This window comes from Sciurus vulgaris (genome assembly GCF_902686455.1).
Source record: "Sciurus vulgaris genome assembly, chromosome: 3".
NCBI classification, from domain to species: Eukaryota; Metazoa; Chordata; class Mammalia; order Rodentia; family Sciuridae; genus Sciurus; species Sciurus vulgaris.
Genome location: NC_136463.1, coordinates 27,005,588 through 27,025,628, shown reverse-complemented (window position 1 = coordinate 27,025,628; position 20,041 = coordinate 27,005,588). Strand labels below are relative to the sequence as shown.

The 20,041-nt window shown below is 54.5% G+C and overlaps 1 protein-coding gene across 1 annotated transcript; it reads left to right on the top strand.

Annotated features, from left to right (window-relative positions):
- Nucleotides 1-1,133: 1,133 nt before the first annotated feature.
- On the top strand, nucleotides 1,134-6,314 carry DLX3 (distal-less homeobox 3). Its single transcript, XM_079133228.1, has 3 exons — nucleotides 1,134-1,675; nucleotides 2,780-2,970; nucleotides 4,482-6,314. Exons 1-3 carry the CDS (start codon nucleotides 1,351-1,353, stop codon nucleotides 4,827-4,829), a joined length of 864 nt encoding a protein of 287 aa, XP_078989354.1. The 5' UTR covers nucleotides 1,134-1,350; the 3' UTR covers nucleotides 4,830-6,314.
- The last annotated feature ends 13,727 nt before the right edge of the window (nucleotides 6,315-20,041 follow it).

Here is a 20,041-nt window from a genome sequence, read left to right as displayed (position 1 = left end):
GGTGCTAAAGAGTTCAATGTAGCATCTTGACTTCCCCTGCTGGGAACTGGGAAGGTCCGAGAGGTCTAAACACATCTGCGCAGGAGCCACACACACTCACGCATGCCCCATACCCCACTACCCCACTGCCACGCTTTACTCACACACCCCTGCACTCACTGAACATCCCTGTACACTGTGGAACACACCCCCAAGCACTCCTGACCCATACACTTGAACCCTAGAAATGCCCATACTCCTCACTGCTGTCCCATACTGCACAAAATCTGCCCCCAGACTTCCTGAAGCACACAGAGACAGCCTGTACCCTTCCTCACATCTTGTGGACACCAGTCCCTAGCTCCTTCCATGCAACCTGCATTTCCATTCAAGCTGTGCTATCCCCAAAACTGTGCACAGGTAGTTTTGGGAGATGGCTGGAGTATAACCCCCATCTTCTCCATCAGCCCCTGAATTCACACAGCCTGCCCCTGTAGGATCCTCCCAAAGCCTTTTGGGCCCAGGACGCCTTTGCAAGGTGGGTCCCTGCCTCCATACATTTTTTAAAATTACATTTTATGACTGCAAGGCTATAAATGTAACATTAATATGGTCAAATTTTTTTTTCCAACCCAAAATAGTCTTTTTTCCTTCTGCTTTGAAGAGATTAAACCATTTTTATGGATCTTGAGTCCTTACCACTTAGTCAACTGACACTTGCATAGTACACACACACACACACACACACACACACACACACACACACATCTTGGACCACCTCCTTCCACAAACACCCAATGGGCAAATTCCCCTCCTTCCCCATTGCACCTAAGCCCACCCCCAGGCAAGAAAACAGACTGAGGGATCCTGGGGGCTCTGCAAAGTCACCCCCCACCCAGGGGTTTATCTAGACTGGAAGATAAGAGGAACGTGTGTGTGTGTGTGTGTGTGTGTGTGTGTGTGTGTGTGTGTGTGTGTGTGTCTGCGTTTTGGGTAACAACAAAGAATGGGGGGAGGTGAGCGAGAGAGCGAGAGCGTGTTTTGCCTCGAAGGCAAGACTTGCAGCCAATCAGCGCGCAGGAGCCTCCCTCGGCGACTCCAACATTGAGTCTATAACCGGCTGGCCGGGCGGAGCTGGCAGCATTTGACTCTGGCTTGGGACGCGGAGAGAGGCGCGCAGCGAAAGCCCGACTGACCGACGGCGATGGTCTGAGCGCCCCTCGGCCACCCCCTCCCCCGAGACGCGACCGGGCCCTCCCCTCGCCTTGTGGACACACACGCAGCCTGGTCTCCTCCGCCTGCTCAGCGCTCCTGTCCACTTCGGTGCTCCTCGGCGGAGGCCAGCCCGGGGGAGGTGCGGCGCCCGCCAGCATGAGTGGCTCCTTCGATCGCAAACTCAGCAGCATCCTCACAGATATCTCCAGCTCGCTTAGCTGCCATGCGGGCTCCAAGGACTCGCCCACCCTGCCCGAATCTTCGGTCACTGACCTGGGCTACTACAGCGCTCCCCAGCACGACTACTACTCAGGCCAGCCTTACGGCCAGACGGTGAACCCCTACACTTACCACCACCAGTTCAATCTCAATGGGCTCGCGGGCACAGGCGCTTACTCGCCCAAGTCGGAATATACCTATGGAGCCTCCTACCGGCAATACGGAGCGTACCGAGAGCAGCCGCTGCCTGCCCAGGACCCAGGTGAGGACAGGGCGATCGCCGGGAGGGTGGGAGACCTTAGAAGGTTCCCGAGGGAGACAAATGCGGGGAATGGAAGCTTAAATCTAGACAAGGCTTAAGGGTAAAAATGCACTGCCTGGAGTGAGAGGAGGTAGGCTGGATGACCCCCAGAGGGGCAGACGACTTTCCAGTGCTGAGACTGAGGGTTAGGGGCGCGGAGCCTGCTATGCGCCTGCTATGCGCCGCAGTTTCGCCGTCTCGGCTGAGGATCGGCTGAGCTGGGAGAGCAAGGAGCTCTGGCTTGTCAGGCAACCTCTTCATCGAGGTGATTTCGGGGGTACTTCAACAGGCGGTCCTCCATCGGGTCGTCGAGGACTTGAGGTTAGGCAGCAGGGACTGGAAGCTCCAGAGCCCTGTCTTTGGTCGACTGGGGAGGCCCGGAGTAGTGAAGAACTCCTGGAAACAGACGACCGGAATTAGGGGAAACAGAGACCGAGACGCAGAGAAGGTGAAACAGAGAGAGAGGTGGAGACAGCAAGAAGGAAATGTGGAAAGAAAGAGAGAAAGGCCAGAAGAAAGAACAGTGGAAAGGAAGGAAAGAGGAAGAGGAAGAAAGTAAAGAAAGAATAAAAAGAGAAAGAGAAGAGGGACAGGAAAGAAGGGAGTGTATTATTTTTGCAACTTTTCGGAAAATCTAAAACTATTCTAAAACAGGAAATCAAAAGGGTGAGAGTAAGGACAGAGCGAGAAGCAGCAGCGGGCCAGGTGGGACTGAAGGGGGCGGCCAGCAGACGGGTGGCAGGATCCTGGAGGCTGGGAGGCGAGCCGCTGGGGGGAGAGGGGGCGTCCGGAGCGGAGCCGCGGCAGCCGTCGCCCAGGTGGTTGCTAGCGCCGGGGCCGGGCTCCCGGGGCCAGGCGCGGAGCTGGGAGCGTCGCGTCGTGGGCGGCCGCCGGTCCGGCTCCGTAGCCCAGGCTCCCTCCCCTGGCGCGGGCGGCGGAGCGCGCCGCCCGGAAATCCCGCGGCGAATCGGTGACCTAGGGGGAGCGGCGACCCGCGGGGCTCTGGAGCGCGCAAGGGTCGCAGGCCGAAGCTGAGCCGCTCCCAACCCCGTGCGTTTCCTGCAGTGTCGGTGAAAGAGGAGCCGGAAGCCGAGGTGCGCATGGTGAACGGGAAGCCCAAGAAGGTCCGAAAGCCGCGCACCATCTACTCCAGCTACCAGCTGGCCGCCCTGCAGCGCCGCTTCCAGAAGGCCCAGTACCTGGCACTACCTGAGCGCGCCGAGCTGGCTGCACAGCTGGGCCTCACGCAGACACAGGTTGGTACTGGGAGGTCGAGGGCCGGTGGGAGCATGCGGGATCCCAGGGTTCTCTAGGCGCCACCGAACCTGGTTGAGCTCTGCAAGCTCAGGAAACCCTTGCTGGTGGAATGAAGGATTCCAAATTTCAACTTTTGTTGCAAAGTGGGGCGTTAGCACATGGCGTGCAAGTGTGAATAGTTGTGAACCTGTGTAACTGTGTACATCTGTTCCAGAAAGTGATGCCCTCGTTCTAGATTCCCAGCTCCCAAGGCCCCCAGCATTGCCGGTCAAGTCATAGGAGTGCCCCGTTGTATTTTTCCTCCAGACTAGGCGTGTGCACCGAGGGGTGCAGGTGTGCAAGTATATGGGTGTGTATGTTTGCACACATCCCAGGGGCTGCACAAACATGGAGATGCTCACATGAGAAGTGCAATCCTTCAAGAGGGTCATTGCATTCAAAAATGGAGGACAAGTGTCTGTAACTGCACACCAGTGAGCAATGCCAAAATGCATGCTTTTATCAAAACACTTTCCTGCCCAGTACCCAGATTCTCCACCCTGCCTCTGCCAGGGGTCAAGAGGAGAGGTTCCTGACCAAAGGGAGATGGGGACTAGAAAGTGGGAGTCCCACCCCCATCCTCAATTTGTCCCTAAAGCCCCCAGCAGCCTGTCACTGCTCAGGGGAGGAGTGGCAGACGCCAGGCTCCCTACAGGTGTTGACAGGCGGGCCTTGGTTGTGGCTGGCTGCGTGGGGCCTGGTCCCCGGGAATCTGGGTCACCCAGTGAGGAGCTGATTCATTGTTTGTACCAGTCATGGGGTGGGGAAGCAGCAGGGGGAGGGGGAGATACCCCAAGGGAAATTTGGGGAATCATGGCTCACCTGCTCCTAAGTCCCAAAGTCACCCCCACTGCCCAGCCCGAACCCAAGAGAGCTTCAAGCCTGGGTGTGTGAATGTGGGCGCTCATGCTGTGGAGTGTTTATCTGGGTGTATCTGTGAATGTGAGTAGCTTTTTAGTCTGGTGTGTGTGTGAGTATAGAAATGCATGTGTGGGTGTGTGTTTGTGTCTATGTATCTGGGCACCTTTGTTTATGGGCAGCTAATGTGAACGAAATGCCACAAACTGCCCGTGTCCCCTTTGGACTTCCTTTTATTGAGTGCTTACTATGCACCAGGCTGCTCTAAGTTTTCGTATGTCCTAACTTAGCTAAGCCTCATAACAATCCTATGAGGTAGGAAATAGTAATGTCACTCCTATTTTGCACAGGAAGGTGAGAACAGAGAGGTTAAGCAACTTGCCCAAGGTCACACTTAGTAAGTGGCAGAATAGAACCTGGACCAGTGTCGAAAGTTCCGAGCCACAGTTTTATCCCAGATGGATAAAAATGATGTTGAACTGAGAGTGAGGATGACAGATTTCACCTGATTTTCTTGGGTGCTGGCCTTACCTTCTCTGGATTGGGTTCCCTGTGGGCTTTTCCTGTGGCATCCCAAGAAGCTAACTAGCTACCCTTTTCTTCTCCTGTCCAGGTGAAAATTTGGTTCCAGAACCGTCGCTCCAAATTCAAGAAGCTCTACAAGAACGGAGAAGTGCCCCTAGAGCACAGTCCCAACAACAGTGATTCCATGGCCTGCAACTCTCCGCCGTCGCCAGCCCTCTGGGACACCTCTTCCCACTCCACTCCGGCCCCTGCCCGCAGTCAGCTACCCCCACCGCTCCCATACAGTGCCTCCCCCAGCTACCTGGACGACCCCACCAACTCCTGGTACCACGCACAGAACCTGAGTGGACCCCACTTACAGCAGCAGCCGCCTCAGCCGGCCACCCTGCACCATGCCTCCCCCGGGCCCCCGCCCAACCCTGGGGCTGTGTACTGAACACCCATCTGGCCTGCACCCCCCACGAAGGACCCCCGGGACCAGGCAGAAGGTGCCTCCGTCCTAGCCGACACTCAGGAATCATGGAGGAGCTAGGGGCAAAGCCCCCGTTCCCCCTGCCCCTTCCTCCAGGAACCAAGAGCTTCCAGATGAAATTTGCATGGACCAAGGATGTCCCCTGAACCTCCCTCCCCTGCTTAGAACTGGGACACCCCTCCAGATATTGGGGCATGCCACCCCAGGAGGGACCGTGGTTCCCCTTCTGCTCCAGGAGCCTGGATTGGCTCTAAGTGGCTCATCATCTTCCACCTTCTAAAACGTAACAGTACCTGTTCCCCAGGCTGGAGACCTTGGGCACGGAGAAGCTGGGAGGTCGGGTGCCATGGATCCTAACCCCTGCCAGACCTGGTTTCTCCTCAGCAACCTGTGCCCTCCCTCTCCTGCAAGGCCCTTCTGCCAAAAAGACATTGGACATCATGACTGGGCCTCAGGATGGGGACCTGACTTAGCCCCCCCCCCCCCTGCACTTCTGGCCCTCAGTTAGGATTTGAGGGTTAAACCAAAGAAACCCCCCAAGTGAGGGAATCTTAATATCTGGGGCTCTCAAGGGAAGAATTAAAGGAGCCATCTCCCCACTCCAGTGTTGGCAGTGGGGGGGGGTCTCCCCTGTTTTCCCTAAGGACCCATTTCTTTTTCTGTGTACAGGACTTTGCACAACTTTGATTTTAAAAGCTGTTGAAAAATAGGAAAACAAAGGGCATTGTTACCAGATAGGACCAAATCTCCCCTGGGGGGGCAGCTCCGGTCTGCCCCGTCCCACCTCATCTCTTCTCCTCCAGTAAGTTGGCGGTTTTGGCGCCAAACTCCAAATCTCCAAGGAGACATACCAGGCAAGACAAGCCCCCAAACGACCCCTTTCCGGTGGCCTTGGAAACAGATTGTTCCCGCTGAGCTGGAGAATGCAGGGTGAGGTGAGGAGAAGGGAAGGAGGATAACTCAGTGCCTTAGCAGGGAGGGCTGGTCGCCACACCGCTGGCAGGACCACTGGGTCCCTGGAGGGCTGGTGGCACGGCCCCTCCCTGCCCAGGCGTCCCCCCCAGAGCTAACTTTCTTCCACCCCTGATGTGGTAAAACATGGAGGAAACAGAGAGGTAAAAAAGACTGTAGCTATATATATAGTATGTATTTTTTTTAAGAGCAAGGGTCCCCTTCCGACTGGGGTTTCCTATTTATGTGGCCCTCTCCAATCTCCCTGTGTTCTGGGTTGAGAGAAAGAGGGATGTGGGCTCTGGCTGGATGGGGTTTCGTGGGAGGTCAGGAGCCCGGAGAGACATGGTGGGCCTCCAAGTCCTGCCCCAGGGGGACAGGAATGAAGCCAGCTCCCACCCCCTCCCAGCCTTCTCATTTCTGCTTTCTTACTGGACCCATCTTTATATATAATGTTAATAAAAAAGAAGAAAATAACCACTGCACTCTTTGAACTGGCGGCTGGAGGCAGGCAGCTCTTGAGGGGAGGCCTGGGAGTTGGGGAAGGGATCTGGTGGGGAGGGACCTGTGAGCTAGGAGACTCCTGGGGCACAGGGCCTGTGGGGAATCTGCTACTAGAGAGCTGGGCTGGGCCTGGCCCCAGGTGGCAGGTGCTCCTAACCTCACATCTGCCCCCAGTCTGGGCAGGTCAGGCAAGGAGGCTCCCAGCTGTGGTCTCCCTAACTCCACTCTGCTTGGTGGCTTGGCGTTCCTGTCAGCCAGCTGCCCTCCGCCACCACTGCTGCTGTTGCTGCCAGGTCACCTCGGGGCTGCTCTTTGATCTTGAGCTCACACGCAGACATGCTTGCACACGCGTGTAAACCCCCTGCCTCCACGCCCAGGCGCTCCCAGCCCCTCACCTCCTGTCTGTCCCTCCCAGCTTGGGTCAGGGTGGGGCTTCAGGCATTGGGGCACACCACTGCCCTCACAGCTGGCAGGGCCCCTGGCCACCAGGTCCAGGCTGGGAGAGAAGCACCCATGGAGGTTGAGACATCTGTGTTGCCCTTCCTGGGAGGGCCCTGGCTTGAATCGGAACCTGCGCACCACTGCTACTGACTGCGTGGGCCAGGCCGCTGCCACCCTCCTCTTCCAGACCCCAATAGGAGGCTTTGGACATAAGATGGGGGCGGGTGTGGGAATGAATGGAGGTGTGTGTGAGCGCCACATCTGGGCAGAGGTGGGCCGGTATGAACACACGCTGCCACCGAGCTGCCTCACGCTCTGCTGCACAAACACACATACCAAGACACACAGTGACATCTCTCTGTCACACTTGTCTGCACTCCCATGTGAGGCAAATGGGTCATCTGCAGGCACTACCACAGACACAAACACACCCAAGGCACAGCATCACAGGAACATAACAAAACCAAAGCCATACGCCCCCCAGCACATCGGTGCACAAACACACTTAAGTCACCCCGATGTTGGTCACATGCACACGTGAGCACACAGGAACACCGAGGCAGAGGTGGCTCCCTGAAATGGAAAGAGTCTTGTTTAGAAAATAGGAACCACCACCCAGCACCACTGTGACCCAGCTCAGCCTGGAACCTCCCCAGGCAGGCCCTCAGTGTCCTCATCTGTCATATGGGGATAACAATCCCCACCCTGTTGGCCTCTGGGGATCTTGTGAGGCACAAAGCAGAATAAGGATGAGAAGGCAAAAGGAGTGGGTCCCAGGCTTATGGAGGGGACTTGGCTGACTGTCAGAGCAACACAGGGCTGGGTTCTCTGGCAGGACTGCAGAGCTGGGGGACCTCAGCGCCTACTCCATCCCTCTCCCTCTTGGAAACAGGCCCTCTCCTCCCCCAATGCCTGCCTGCCCGAGGGAGGCGGAAGGGAGAGGCCTTCAGCCCACAGACGCCAGCGGGCTGGCAAGGGTTAAGGTGGCAGCTGCCAGGCGGGGCTGAGCCGAGCAGTTTGGTTTGAGGGCTGCGTGCAGGCAGGAGCAGCGAGGCGGCAGCCGGGCAGACTCGCTGGAGACACTGCATTTTATTAGGGCTGGGCTGCCAGCAAAGGGAGGGAGAGGGGAAAAAGGGCAGAAAGAGAGAGGAAGGAAGGAGGGAGGCTGGGCGGGCAGGCAGGCGCTGCGGGATGAAAGGATGTTGTAAGCTCCCTAATTCCTCCCTGCTCATCCCTGTTCAGTCAGGCTGGATTAACTGCCCAGGTGACCTCCCGTGGGGGTCAGCCCCACCCCTGACCTCCCCTTCCTCTTCCTCACCTCAGGGACAGTCAGGTGCCCTCTTCACTGGCCTTGGTGGGAGCTGGGGTTGGGGGACAGGGGCAGGGGACTTGGAGGGGCGAGGCAGCGTGCGCAGTGGGCTACTGAGACCATCTTCTGCCAGGTGGTTCTTCACGACACCCATTGCCTGTGCCAAATTTCACCCATTGCCTGTGCCAACCTTCAGGGAAGAAAGGGGGCAGGCTAGGGAACCCCAGTCTGCCCTGAGGGTCACCATTGTCCCAGTCTTAGTAATAGCTGACATTTGCTAAACTTCTCTCTGTGCCAGCACTTGGCGTGTGACCCTCATAATAGCTTGGCAGGTGAGTGATGTAAGTTTTCAGATGAGAAGACTGAGGCTACCATGGTAGAGCATGTGTTGAGCAGGTAAAAGGCCCTGGGTCCATCCCCAGGAAGGAAAGAGGAAAGGAAGGATGACAGACAGACCTGAGGCTAGAGAGGTGCAGTCTCTGCCAAGGTCACATAAGAAATACAACAAATATTGGCAGTGTTGGCATTTGAGCCCAGGTCTGTGCAGAGAATGGTGCCTTGGCACAGAGTGTCAAACAGCTGGAGACTGCAGCTCTACCCACCACACCGCCCTACCACCAGTCCTCCTCCCTGGGTTCTTCCCTGGGAGGGGAATTGGAGCAGGAGGGCCTGGGCTTCTTTCCTTGGGCAGGTCCTAAGAAAAGCTTAATGCTGTGGTCAGGAACGTGCACACGGAGTCAACTGACCTGGATTTAAATCCTGCCTTCCCCACTTTACTGGCTGTGTGACCTTGGACAAGTCACTTCGCCTTTCTAAACTTACCTTTCCTTTCCTGTAATGCAGAGATGATGCTACCTACCTAGCAGGGTTGGTGAGAGGATTAAGTGGAATAATCTGAATAAAATGCTTAACAGGATACCCAGCACTTGGTGAGCACTGCTCAGTTAATGCAAGTGGCCGTTGACCAGAGATGATCTAACCCTCCACACTCCCAATTCAGACCCGGCCCCTGAGAGCACTTGTCACATTGATGGATTGATCCACCATCTCTAGGTACACACGAAAAGGACAAGTCAGCCAATGTTTATTGAGTTCCTGCTATATGCCAGGCATAGGTGGCCAAAGCGGGGGGCAGGGAGGCACAGACCCTGTGCTAGGAGCTCCAGGGCCAGAAGGAGACTCAGCCTGGAGGACTACACCGCTGGGCAGACCTGCCAAGGTTAGGGAGGACTGGACAAGACTGTCAGAGGAAAGGGCAGAGGCAGCTGGGGGCAAGTGGGAAGGAAGCCTGAAAGGGCTTTCATGGAAGAGGTGGCATTGGTGAATTATGCCTCCAAAGATGGAAGCATGACAGGCAAAGATGGGGGTCCAGGGAGCATCCTTTCTGGGGACCCCGCCTACAGAGTTGCTCCCTCTTCAAATGGGCGTGGAGTCTAGAGGAAGGAGGCTTGAGGAAGGCCTGAGAGCAGCAGCCTGGTGGTCTTGATGGGGCCAGTGCTGAAGGAGTGGCAGGTGCTGAGCCCAGGATCCCTGGACCCTCTCCTGGATGTTGGGTCACAGGAAGGTCATGGTCTGGCCACCCTCAGCCCCTCAGGTATGCCAGGAGCTGCCCTGACACCTTGAACTTGGCAACGAAAGCTCCTTGTCTTCTTCTGGAAGGAAACGACTCCTGCTCTTCTGTCTTGGGGAAGAGGATGAGGAGGGTCTCTAACTGTCCCTGAGGCCCAGGCACTATGGGATCCTAGAGACGCCACCCAGTTCAGACTCTATACACCATCCCCTGGGACCACACCACCATTGCCACTTACTCCCCGCTCCAGCAGAGCCCCCAGAGACTGGGATCATATGAGAAAAGTGGGAGGGGGTCCTGGGCAGCTGAGCAAGGCCCCTACTGCCCGACCTCCCAGCCCAGTGTCCAGGCCCCCAGGTGAAAGCCCTGCTGGCTAAGTCAGCAGAGTTGCATCAACTAAGCCCGGAGGGGACCAAGAGGAAGAGGAGCGGACAGGGGGAGGGGAAGGGGAGACCTTCAGCCAGCACCCTGGCCTCTGTTTTTCCAGCTTTAATTGCAGCGTTAATCACCTTAATAAGCTGTTTACCAACCACCCAGCAGCCTGCGACTAGGAGACTAAGAAGCTCGAAAGTGCTTGGAGATGAGTTTCCTGGGCCCCAGGGAAGGGGGCAGGAGGGCAAGGTGGATGGGTCCTGGTGGGACCTGGGGCCAGAGAGGGACTTGTGGGAGTAGGTTGGGGGCCAGGAAGTCAGGGAAAGCTCAAAGGGGCCAGGGCTCCCTCCCCAGGAAGTCTTGAGATCCCTTCCTCAGGGAAACCTTCCCGAAACTCCAAGCTGGGTCCCCCTGGGTCTCCTTTCTCATTTGGGCGATGCTTGTCACCACCAAGGCAGTGACTCTTTCCAGACCTCCACTGCAAGCCCTGGTCAGGCAGAGTCTGCCCAGCGCCTGCTTTATTGCTGGGTCCAAGTTCATAGTTCAGGCGTGGGCCTCACTGGCTGGAAGCAGCGGCTGGGTCTCTGGGGCAGAGCCAGGACAGAACCTCAACTGGAAACTCACCAGAAGCGAGGGCAGGGACCCCCACTGGAGTCTGGAAGAGCAGCATGCTCAGCGGACATGGATAAATGAAATGATAGCGAGCTGAGGCTGAGGGGAAAGGCGACTGGCCCTCTCTAGACCTCTGGGGGTCAAACAAGATGGCAGAAGGAAAGCCGAGACCCAGTTACTGAGTTCTGCAGGAATCACCGTGATTGCACCTGCACTAGGCATCATGTCCTCTAACCATCAGGAAGCAGGACCAGGCAGACTGTGCGACTTGTCTGAAGTCACACAGCAGAAGAGAGGAGCTCCTAACAACTATCCCAGGCCCCATCTGGACTGTCCTCGCCAGAGCACGCTTCCTCCAGATAACCAGCAGGTTGGACCTAGCGATGTGAGGCTCCTGCATTGCTTTCCTTCAATGCCTGGCTGGCTGATGAGTCTACAAGGCTCTCAAGGAGTGTAAAGAGACTGTAGAACTAGTGTGTTAAGCCCCAGAAGAATTCTAAGGAAGGGTCTGCCCAAGGTGGGGAGTCAGAGAATGAGGGACTGCAGGGCCAAAGCAGCCAGGACAGGCACCCTGGAAGAGACAAACCTGGGAGGGGGAGTGAGAGGAGGTGGCCCCGAGGCCCAAATACCTCGGTTGTCTCCTGGGGCAAGCAGAGCAGGATTGAAGTGTCTGCTGAGTAAGCAGGGAACAGAGACTCCACGCCCTGGAGGATTAGCTGTAGCGGGGGAGGGGCGCCCCCCACCCCAGGCGGTTCACCTCGCACCTGGCAAACGCAGCAGCAGTGCACCCTTCCCTGAGCACTGAGGGCGCCTGGCCACGTCATGCAATGCGTGTGGCATTGTCCCACACCCACCCCTGGGGCCAGTCAGGCCTGCCCTGAGCTCAGGAATCACCAATGGGGAAGGGGAGGATGACATGTCCTCGGCCCAGGGTGGGGGGGGGGGGTGGCGTCAGTGGGGGAGGGGGTTACAGCTGAAAAAGGCAGAAGGCCTGGAGGGACCTGGAAGCAGGCTGGGAAAGGGAGCAGCAGCTCCTCCCAAGATCTGGGCAGGAAAGGTGCTGAGGACCTACTGTGTGCCAGGTCCTATGCCAGGAGCTTTCATAGGCACTGTTTCACTTAATTCTCACAATCATCCGGCAAGGTCAGTGTCACTATTATTTTATTTCATAGGTGAGATAACGGAGGCTGTGTAACCTAAGGTCAGTCACCTGCCCTCTCTGAGCTTTACTTTCTTTCACCATAAAATAAAGCTAATCATATCTCTCTTATAGGGCTGCTGATGATAGTAAATAAGATAACACACATAAAGGGCTTGGCAAAAGGATGCTAACTTAACACACTGTACTACCAGTTTTACACTAAATTAGCTATGTGCTGGGGTTGTGGTTCAGTGGTAGAGCGCTTGCCTAGCATGTGTGAGGCACTGGGTTTGATTCTTAGCATCACATAAAAATATAAAGATCTTGTGTCCATCTACAGCTAAAGATATTTTTAAAAATTAGCTGTGAGAAATTAAGATACTCCTCAGTTGGCCTGGGAAATTCTAGATACCCTCACTGGGTCCAAAGTTGACCCTTTCTCCTCTGTGGAGAGGTCTCCTATTGAATTCCTCCCTCTTCTGGAAATTGCTTTCTTGATTCCAGTGTTAAGTCTACTGTGCTTCAGACATAATGGAAGGATGGTCATCTAGCATTGGCAGAAGGGCTCATGGTGGAGGTTAATATAGTTCAGTTTCTGATGAGCTAAAAAGCTACTCTATACATCTATATGCGTACAGTATTTGATTGTTTATTATTTCCATTATAAGAGGAACATTTTTCCTTATTTATTGCTACACTAGAGAACAATTACAGGTATCCTATATTTATTTTGTATCCAGCCACCATACCAACATGATTAATTCTGGAAGTTTTTTTCTTTTTTCTTTTTCTTTTTTCTCCCCCAATCCCAGAGTCTCTTGAGTTTCCTAACTATCCAATCAATAGTAGTAAAAAAGAAACAATTTCATCTCTGCATCTTCACTAGTTGAAGGGATTCTGGGTTTACCAGATGGGTTATATTTCAGGGATAAAGAAGTCAGGGGCCTTGTCTGTCATTATGTTAGCTGTGACCAGGCAAGTACTGTGCAGCCTCACCTCTTTAGGCGTCTTTCTACCTGGGGTGTGGAGGGGGCTGTCCTGAAAGCACAGACTCCTCACCCTTAACTACTGCTTGTACCACTTCCTCCGCTCGTCACAAAGCAGCTTCTGTCTAGCCTACACCCACACACTGCTGGTGTCCAGGAGAGACAGCCCACATCAGGGCTCTGCTCACAAGTAGTCCCCGGTCCAAAAAGATGCTCCCAAGCAGGGAAAAGCCAGGAGCAGTGGCATACATCTGTAATCCCTGTAATCCAGCTACTCAGAGGGCTGAGAGAGAAGGATCACAAGTTCAAGGCCAGCCGGGGCAACTTAGCAAGACCCTAACTCAAAATAAATTATAATGATAATTATTCCTTCTCCTTCTAGCCCTACTGGGGTTTGAACTCAGGGGTCCCCTATCTTGAGCTATATCTCCAGTATCCTTTTTTAAAGTTTTATTTTGAGGTAGAGTCTCACTAAATTGTCTGTGCTAGAGTGCTCCTGGGTTTAATCTTTAGTAGCAATTAAAAAAAAAAAAAAATCAAGCATGCCAGAGGAAGGGGAGGACAGGAGAGGGGGCCCTTGGGAAGATCCCACATGAACAGAGAAAGTTTTCTAGCTTAGTAGTTGGAGGTACCACCAGTAATTCTTGCTGAGTCCCTACTTTATTGTAGCATTTTTGCATTTTTATTCATTTAATCCTCTCTTCTTTTTCTTGCTTCCCCCCTGGCAGTGCTGGGGATGGTGCCCAAGGTCTTGCACAAGCAAGGCAAGCGCTCTACCCCTGAGCTACAATCAGCCCCGGTTCTCACAACAACTTTATCTTGCACACGCTATCGTCTTCATTTTCCACGAGGGAGATGAGGTTAAGAAACTTGCCCAAGGTCATAGAGCTGAACTTGAACTCAGCACTCTGGCTCTTTATTATTTTGTGTTTCTGGGGTGAAATTATACTCAGAACCATTACACGGGAAGCCGATGGGTCAGAGGGGAAAGTTGGGTGAGTGGGGGATGGACATTCCTGGCACCAAAATGGCATGGCCAGGGTAAAGAAGGGCACCACTGTATCTCCTGGCACAACCTGTCTGTTTCATAACTTACCCGGGTGCACACTCCCTGTCTCCAAATTTTTGGAGGCATCATTTTGATCATTATCCCTACTACAGAGGTGAGGAAATAAATACCTAGAGAGGTAAAGTGACCTGCCCAAGGTCTCTCAGCTAGGTGTCCAAATCCCAGAGTTAAACTTTCTTTCTCTCCTCCTTTTTTTTTTTTTTTTTTTTTTTTTTTTTTTCCTCCTTCTCCTTCTTCTAGCCATACTAGGATTTGAACTCAGGGATTCTCTATCACCGACTGAGCTATATCCCCAGTACCCTTTTCTAAGTTTTATTTTTAGGCAAGGTCTCTTTAAGTTGCCCAGGCTGGCCTTGAACTTGTGACTCTTCTGCCTCAGCCTTCTGAGCAGCTGCACATTTTGTTTTTCAGGGGGCAAAGGGGTTTTTCTTATTTTTCAGGTGGAGCTGCCATAGGGCTAGAAGAAGGAGGGACTCAAAGCCAGAGATGAGTCTCAACCCAGAATTCAGGGTTTGGAGAGGGCGGGAGAAGGCTTTGAGGAGGTCGGGTAAAGACTTGGGGTCACAAGGGTGGAAGCAGCCTGTATTGGTGGATCCAGCTGATCGCCCTGGGCTCAGGGAATGTGACAGGAGCCGGGCAGAGGCATGTCAGGAAGCTCGGTGCAGTCTGGCTCCCCCAGGATCTGTTGGAGCAAAGAATTCCTGGCGGCTCCAGGGCTAGGAGGAGGAGTTTGTGGCAGGCCCCAGCTTGCAGGGACAGAGAAAGTAGCTCCCAAGTCCAGCCAGCAGACGTGGTCTAGTGGCCCTGCATAGGGCTGGTGGGCAGTGGGAGGGGCAGGGTCTGGGTGAGGACCACAGGCCCCCATCCCTCTCTCCCCTCTGCCCAACCCCCATGGGCTGAGCACCTTCCCCCCAAAGAGAGTGGGAACATCAGGGGTAGGGGAGGGGTGAGCAGGCAGAGGTAGGAGCCACCTAGCCAAGCAAGCAGGCACCCCCAGTCTGAGAGGGCAAGCTGGTGTCCTGCTCTCTGGCAACCCCCAGTCTGAGGGAGGATTGCAAGTCCTGACGGGTCAGACTAATGTGCAAAACAGGACACAGAAGGTGATCGCAGGGTAGGCTCTGGGTGGAGGGGATTCCCCAGGGAGCTTCATGATCTAAGTGGGGTCTCCCAGAACCTGGTGTTATGCCTCACTCGAAGGGGAGGTTGCTAAGACAACAAGGGCCACAGGCCAGGATAGAATCTCCTTGTGCCAGCAAAGGATCTTCCTTAGGTCTGACCCACAATTTAACTGAACTCTGAAAGGGGATGGTTCACACAGTGCTGAGAGGAATATATTCCACACGTATTCCATAGAGAGCGGCACCCTCCCCTGGAAATGAAGTAATCTCTCCATTTTGGGGCCAGAAAGGCTGAAGGCTTGGCACTGTGAGGAGCTGAATCAGAAAGCTTGATGTTTGGAGGAAGCGTGGGGCCAACTCCTTTCCCCTTCCTGGGCTGGCCAGACATGTCCCCCAGGATGCCAATAGGGATGAGTACCTTAGCGTCATCAAACGATGGTGTTGGAAAAAACTGCAGAAGGCATCCAATCTGATGGGGGAGGAAACTTCAGTCTGATGGGAGAGACAGGGTCTGCATTACAAAGCCCCAGCCCCAGGTGGAGGTAGACACAAGTTAGCACCCCCTAGTCACACAAAACTTAGCTAGAGAAAGTGTCCGAATCTCAGAGAGGGTATGTAACTTGCCCAAGATTATCCAGCAAGTAGTAGCAGATCCAGATTTTTGGCTGCAAGAGCAGTACCTCTTGCCACCTTGTGATATCAGGCCCCCTCCTCCCTCTCAGAGGCTGGAGTCAGAGTCAGGGCAGGAGAGCAGAAGGACCAGGGAGACCTCTGAGGGAAAGGCCACCTAAGCCCCCCTTAACTGACCTTTGGGTTCCCATGACAGAGCCTGGCACCATGGCCCCATCTGGGAGCCATAGGACCTGCCAGGAAGGGCTGGGGACAGGAGCTTTTCTTGCTAGAGAGCAGGAAAAGAAGCAGGATTCAGGGATCAAAGAAAATAAAGTCACAATAAAATTTCTATGGCCATTGAGCCTCCCTTCACAGCTGGTCACCAGGGAAATATTCCTAGAAAATAGGAGCCAGGAACAGTAGAGGAAAAGAGAAGGGGGAAAAGAAGAGAGAGGTAGAAAGGGACCCTCTTGCAGACAGGCATTCGCATGTGTGCGCACACAAAAGCTGGTCCGTGTACACGTCTGTCTGCCGACATGGAAGCCCCTGGGCATCTCCTGCTTGGATCATCCCTCCAAGTTGTGCTTCTCTCTGTGGACACGTGAGCTGTGAGTGCACTCCTCTGTGTCTGTCCGCGTACAACCACGGGAATGTTCCTGCAGATGTACACACGGGTCTGTCGCCGCAGCCCTGCCCATTCATGTATCCTGCGTGGCCATCTGTCTGCCCACGTGTGCATCTGCTGTACAAATGTGCACACATGTGCTTGGGGACCTGGGTCTGCCTGTCTACAGGCATTTGTCTGGGGCCTTTGCATTTTGACGTTGGGGGTGAACAGGTCCTGGATTCCTGCTTCCTAACCAGTCTGAGCTGGCCAGGCAAGGGGAAGTGAAGATATGGAGAGAAGGCCACTTTCCATCCCTGAGCTTAGTCATCTTGGAGGGACAGATGTCACCAAGAATTCACTGATGGGGTTTTTCCCTACTCCCCAGGCCCAACAGCCATCTCAGAGAAGGGATCACCCACGGAGCAGAGCGGGGAGAAACTGGAGCCTAAGGAATGAATCCCTCCACAGAAAGAGGAAAGCTAGGAGAAGCTAGGCAAGAGGAGCCTGGGAAGGTGAGAGAGGTACTTTAGGCTCATGACTTTTTTTTCCCCCACCATAATTGTTTAAACATTACGCACCTCCTGGTAAAGGGGGACCCCAGGCCTTTCGGGCAGGGTTGAGAGGGTCTTTGTGGAGGCTGAAGCTATCTCCTCCCTTGGTCTCAGGGCCTGCCTCCCAGCCCCCAGCCCAGGTCCCCTCTAACACATTACATCCCCCCTTCCTGCCTCCTCCAGGTCAAACAAGTCCTGGTAAGAAAAGGGTTATTCCAGGTGAGGTAGGGGCAGGAACATCTGTAGGATGCTTTTGGGAAGAAAGAGGCTTCAGTGCCCCTGAGCACAGAAAACTGAGAGGAGATTCGCCACCACTACAATGAATTGAGATTAGACACCAGGCAGAACCAGAAAGCACTGGAGCTGGGGAGGGGAGAGACTGGGAGGGGAGAGAACAGTGTCTCCTCAACTTCTTGGAAGCAGGAACTCACTGTTATCCTTCTCTGGCTTTCCCCCCTCTCTCTCCACATCTCTTATAAGTTCTGGGGAAGTCCTTGATCTCCCAAGGCCCCCCGTCTACACAGGCCTCAGCTACCCGGATAACATTCCATTGACTCTGGATCCAATCCCAGAGGCAAGTCCAGGCATCCAAACTCAAATGAGGCTGGGAGCTGAGTAATCATCGTCCTCGGCGATGCAGACATTTTGTCGGGGAAATAAGCAGTTCCCCACCCCCACCTTCACAGAAGATTTGGGGGTGGAGGAGGGGCTGCCTGTCACTCAGGGTCTTCCCACCCCCTCCCACCACCATGCTCTCCCTCTTCCCACCTGCAAGTAATTTGGCCAATGGGAGGGCAGCTAAGATTGCTGTGTGGAATCTTTCTAGATCTGTGGGCATTTGGTGAGGAGGGGGCTATCCCCCAGACCCCGTGTCACCTTTTCCTCCTCACAGAAGCAAATTACTTGTAATTATCTCACATTGAAAGCTTTCAGGAGCTGCTTCCAAAATTGCTTTAATTGAATTAATTGAATCTCATTTTGCTGGAGGAGAGAATAGGGGGCAAACCTTAAAATAGCATGTGGAGAAAGAGGAGGTGAGTGACCCAGAGGGAGGGGACACCCCAAGTCAGCTTTCCGGAGGAGGCAGACACACAGACGTGATAACATGTGCCCTAGAATTCATGGCACGCTTTCCCATTTCCAGTCTCAGTCGACTTCAGATGCACAAGCAGCCGGCCCTTTTGCATTTGGGACCTTGCCTGTGCCCTGTTCTCAAATGGTGATGACCAGAGACGCGTTGGGTTCTGTCTCCAGCCCGATTCCTCCTCCCCGCCCTCCAGAGGCAGGTTTGCCAGAGGAGAGAGGAGAATGGATGGCAGTATGAACTCGCCCACACTGTAACCCCTCCCTCCCCGATTATCAAAACTGGAGCTATAAATGCCATTTATTAAGTGCTTACTATGTTCCAGGCACGGTGTCAAGCATGTTACAAGCACTATCTCATTTGATCATCACAACCACACTGTGAAACATGTCCTATTAGCATTCCCATCTTAGGGGGAAGAAACAAGCCTCCAAGAGAGGTTAAGAAACTTGCCAAAAGTCACACAGCTAGCAAGTGGCAGAGTTGGAATTCCTTGTTCCCCTATTCCTGGCAGGGCTTCTTCCTCACGGGAAGAGACCAAGAGACCTCAGGGTTCCTCTTCCAAAGCCCTGACGGCTTGAGGGATGGGAGCAGGCACCTCCTCCACTGGGGCTCCAGGTGCATCACCACCCAGGAGCCCAGGGAAACTGGACCAGTTCCCAAGTGGAAAGGAGATTCCTGTTTCCCCTGGAAAGGGCGGAGGGGGTAAGGAAGAGGGATGCTGTCGGCTCAGCTGGCCGCTGGCTGGGAGAGCAATTACTCTCCTTCTGCTACTTAACTTTACAACCAAGCTGTTGTTTTAACGATGCGACTCGTGTTGGGCTGTCCAATTAATCTGCCTTTGGAGGCTTTCCGAGATGGGGCGGTAGATCTTATCTCTGCTCTGTGGAAAGAGGAGTGTGCAACCCGCAGTGGAAGGGAACAGCTGCCCTGCGGGCCTGTGGCCTTAGAGAAGACCCAGAAAGGGCTCTGGGGCTGGGCCACCCTGGAGAGCCCTGGAGCCAGGGTCCGTGGGTGAGGGACGGCATGAAGGAAGAAGGTGCCTCTCCTCCAGGCGCTCCCGCTCCTCTCTGCTCTGGGGTCTCAGCTTTTGCCCTCCGCCCCCAGTGCCATTTGCCATCCCATGTGTGTTCTGAGGAGTGGGTGTGGCCACTGACCCAGAAGTGGTACAAGAAGGACTGCCTGCTTGTGGAGATGGGCATTCTACCGAATGGGACTCCCCTTCTATCCTACATGTGACCCCAAGCCAGCCTCTCTCTGTGCTGGGCTGGCCTGAAGAGTCTGGTGGGCTTTTCAGCCTGGGGCCAGCCCCTAGCTTGCAGTGCCTGGGAACAGGTTTAGGCAGTAAGAGGGAAGCTTGACTTGGGAGCCTTTTGCCTGGAATTGGAGGCCCCTCCCCAGCCCCAGGGGCCATGCTGGGCTGGATTCCCTAAATGATTCTCCCTTGTCCTCAGCCCTTCTCCCACAGTTCTCTAAGCCCAGTCCTCTGTGGGCAGTGGGGTGTAGTGGCCATGAGTCACAGCTGTGTCTTGCTGCTCCTTGAGCTGTCCGGAATGGTCACCTAGCATTGACTCCATTGACCCAGGTTAAACTGGAGCCCCTGCACAGTGCCCAACACTGTCTTCGGTTCTGCCCTCCGCCTGGCATTTGCCACACAGCGTCTGGTCATTTGTCTGGCTCTCTGTTAGCCTAAAGCGTCTGCTTGGTCACCATGGTATCCCCAAGTCCTAAGGCACAGCAGAGGCTTTATCCAATATGAATTGAATGGAAGAGAATTCTGCTTCCCTCTGGTGTTTTCCTTCCCTCCTCCCTCCTCAGTTCCCTGAGCCAGGCTGAGGCCATTCCATCTCCAAGCAGCACACTTCTCCCAGTAGGACTAGTCTGACATGTCCTCTCCCAAGGTGAGCAGGGCCTCTGCCCAGGCTGCAGGTGGAGCATGGGGGCTGTGAAGTGCCCTGCTCCCTGGCAACTGGGTCAAGGGAGAATCTACTGGTTAAGGCCATTCCCACCTGTTTGTTCCAGCATGCTCATCTTCCAGTTTCACACTGGAGCATGCGAAAACTATGAACATTATTAGAACATTCTAGAGCTAGAACCACAGAGTTAGTTGGTGGCAGAGGCAAAAATGGAATCCAGTACCTCTGACTCCTAGTTCAGAGGAGGACAAGTCAGACTGGAGAGACAAGCAACCGAACCCCAGCCCACCATGGCCCAGGAGACAAGCACCTTGCAGCCAGCGCTCGGGTTTT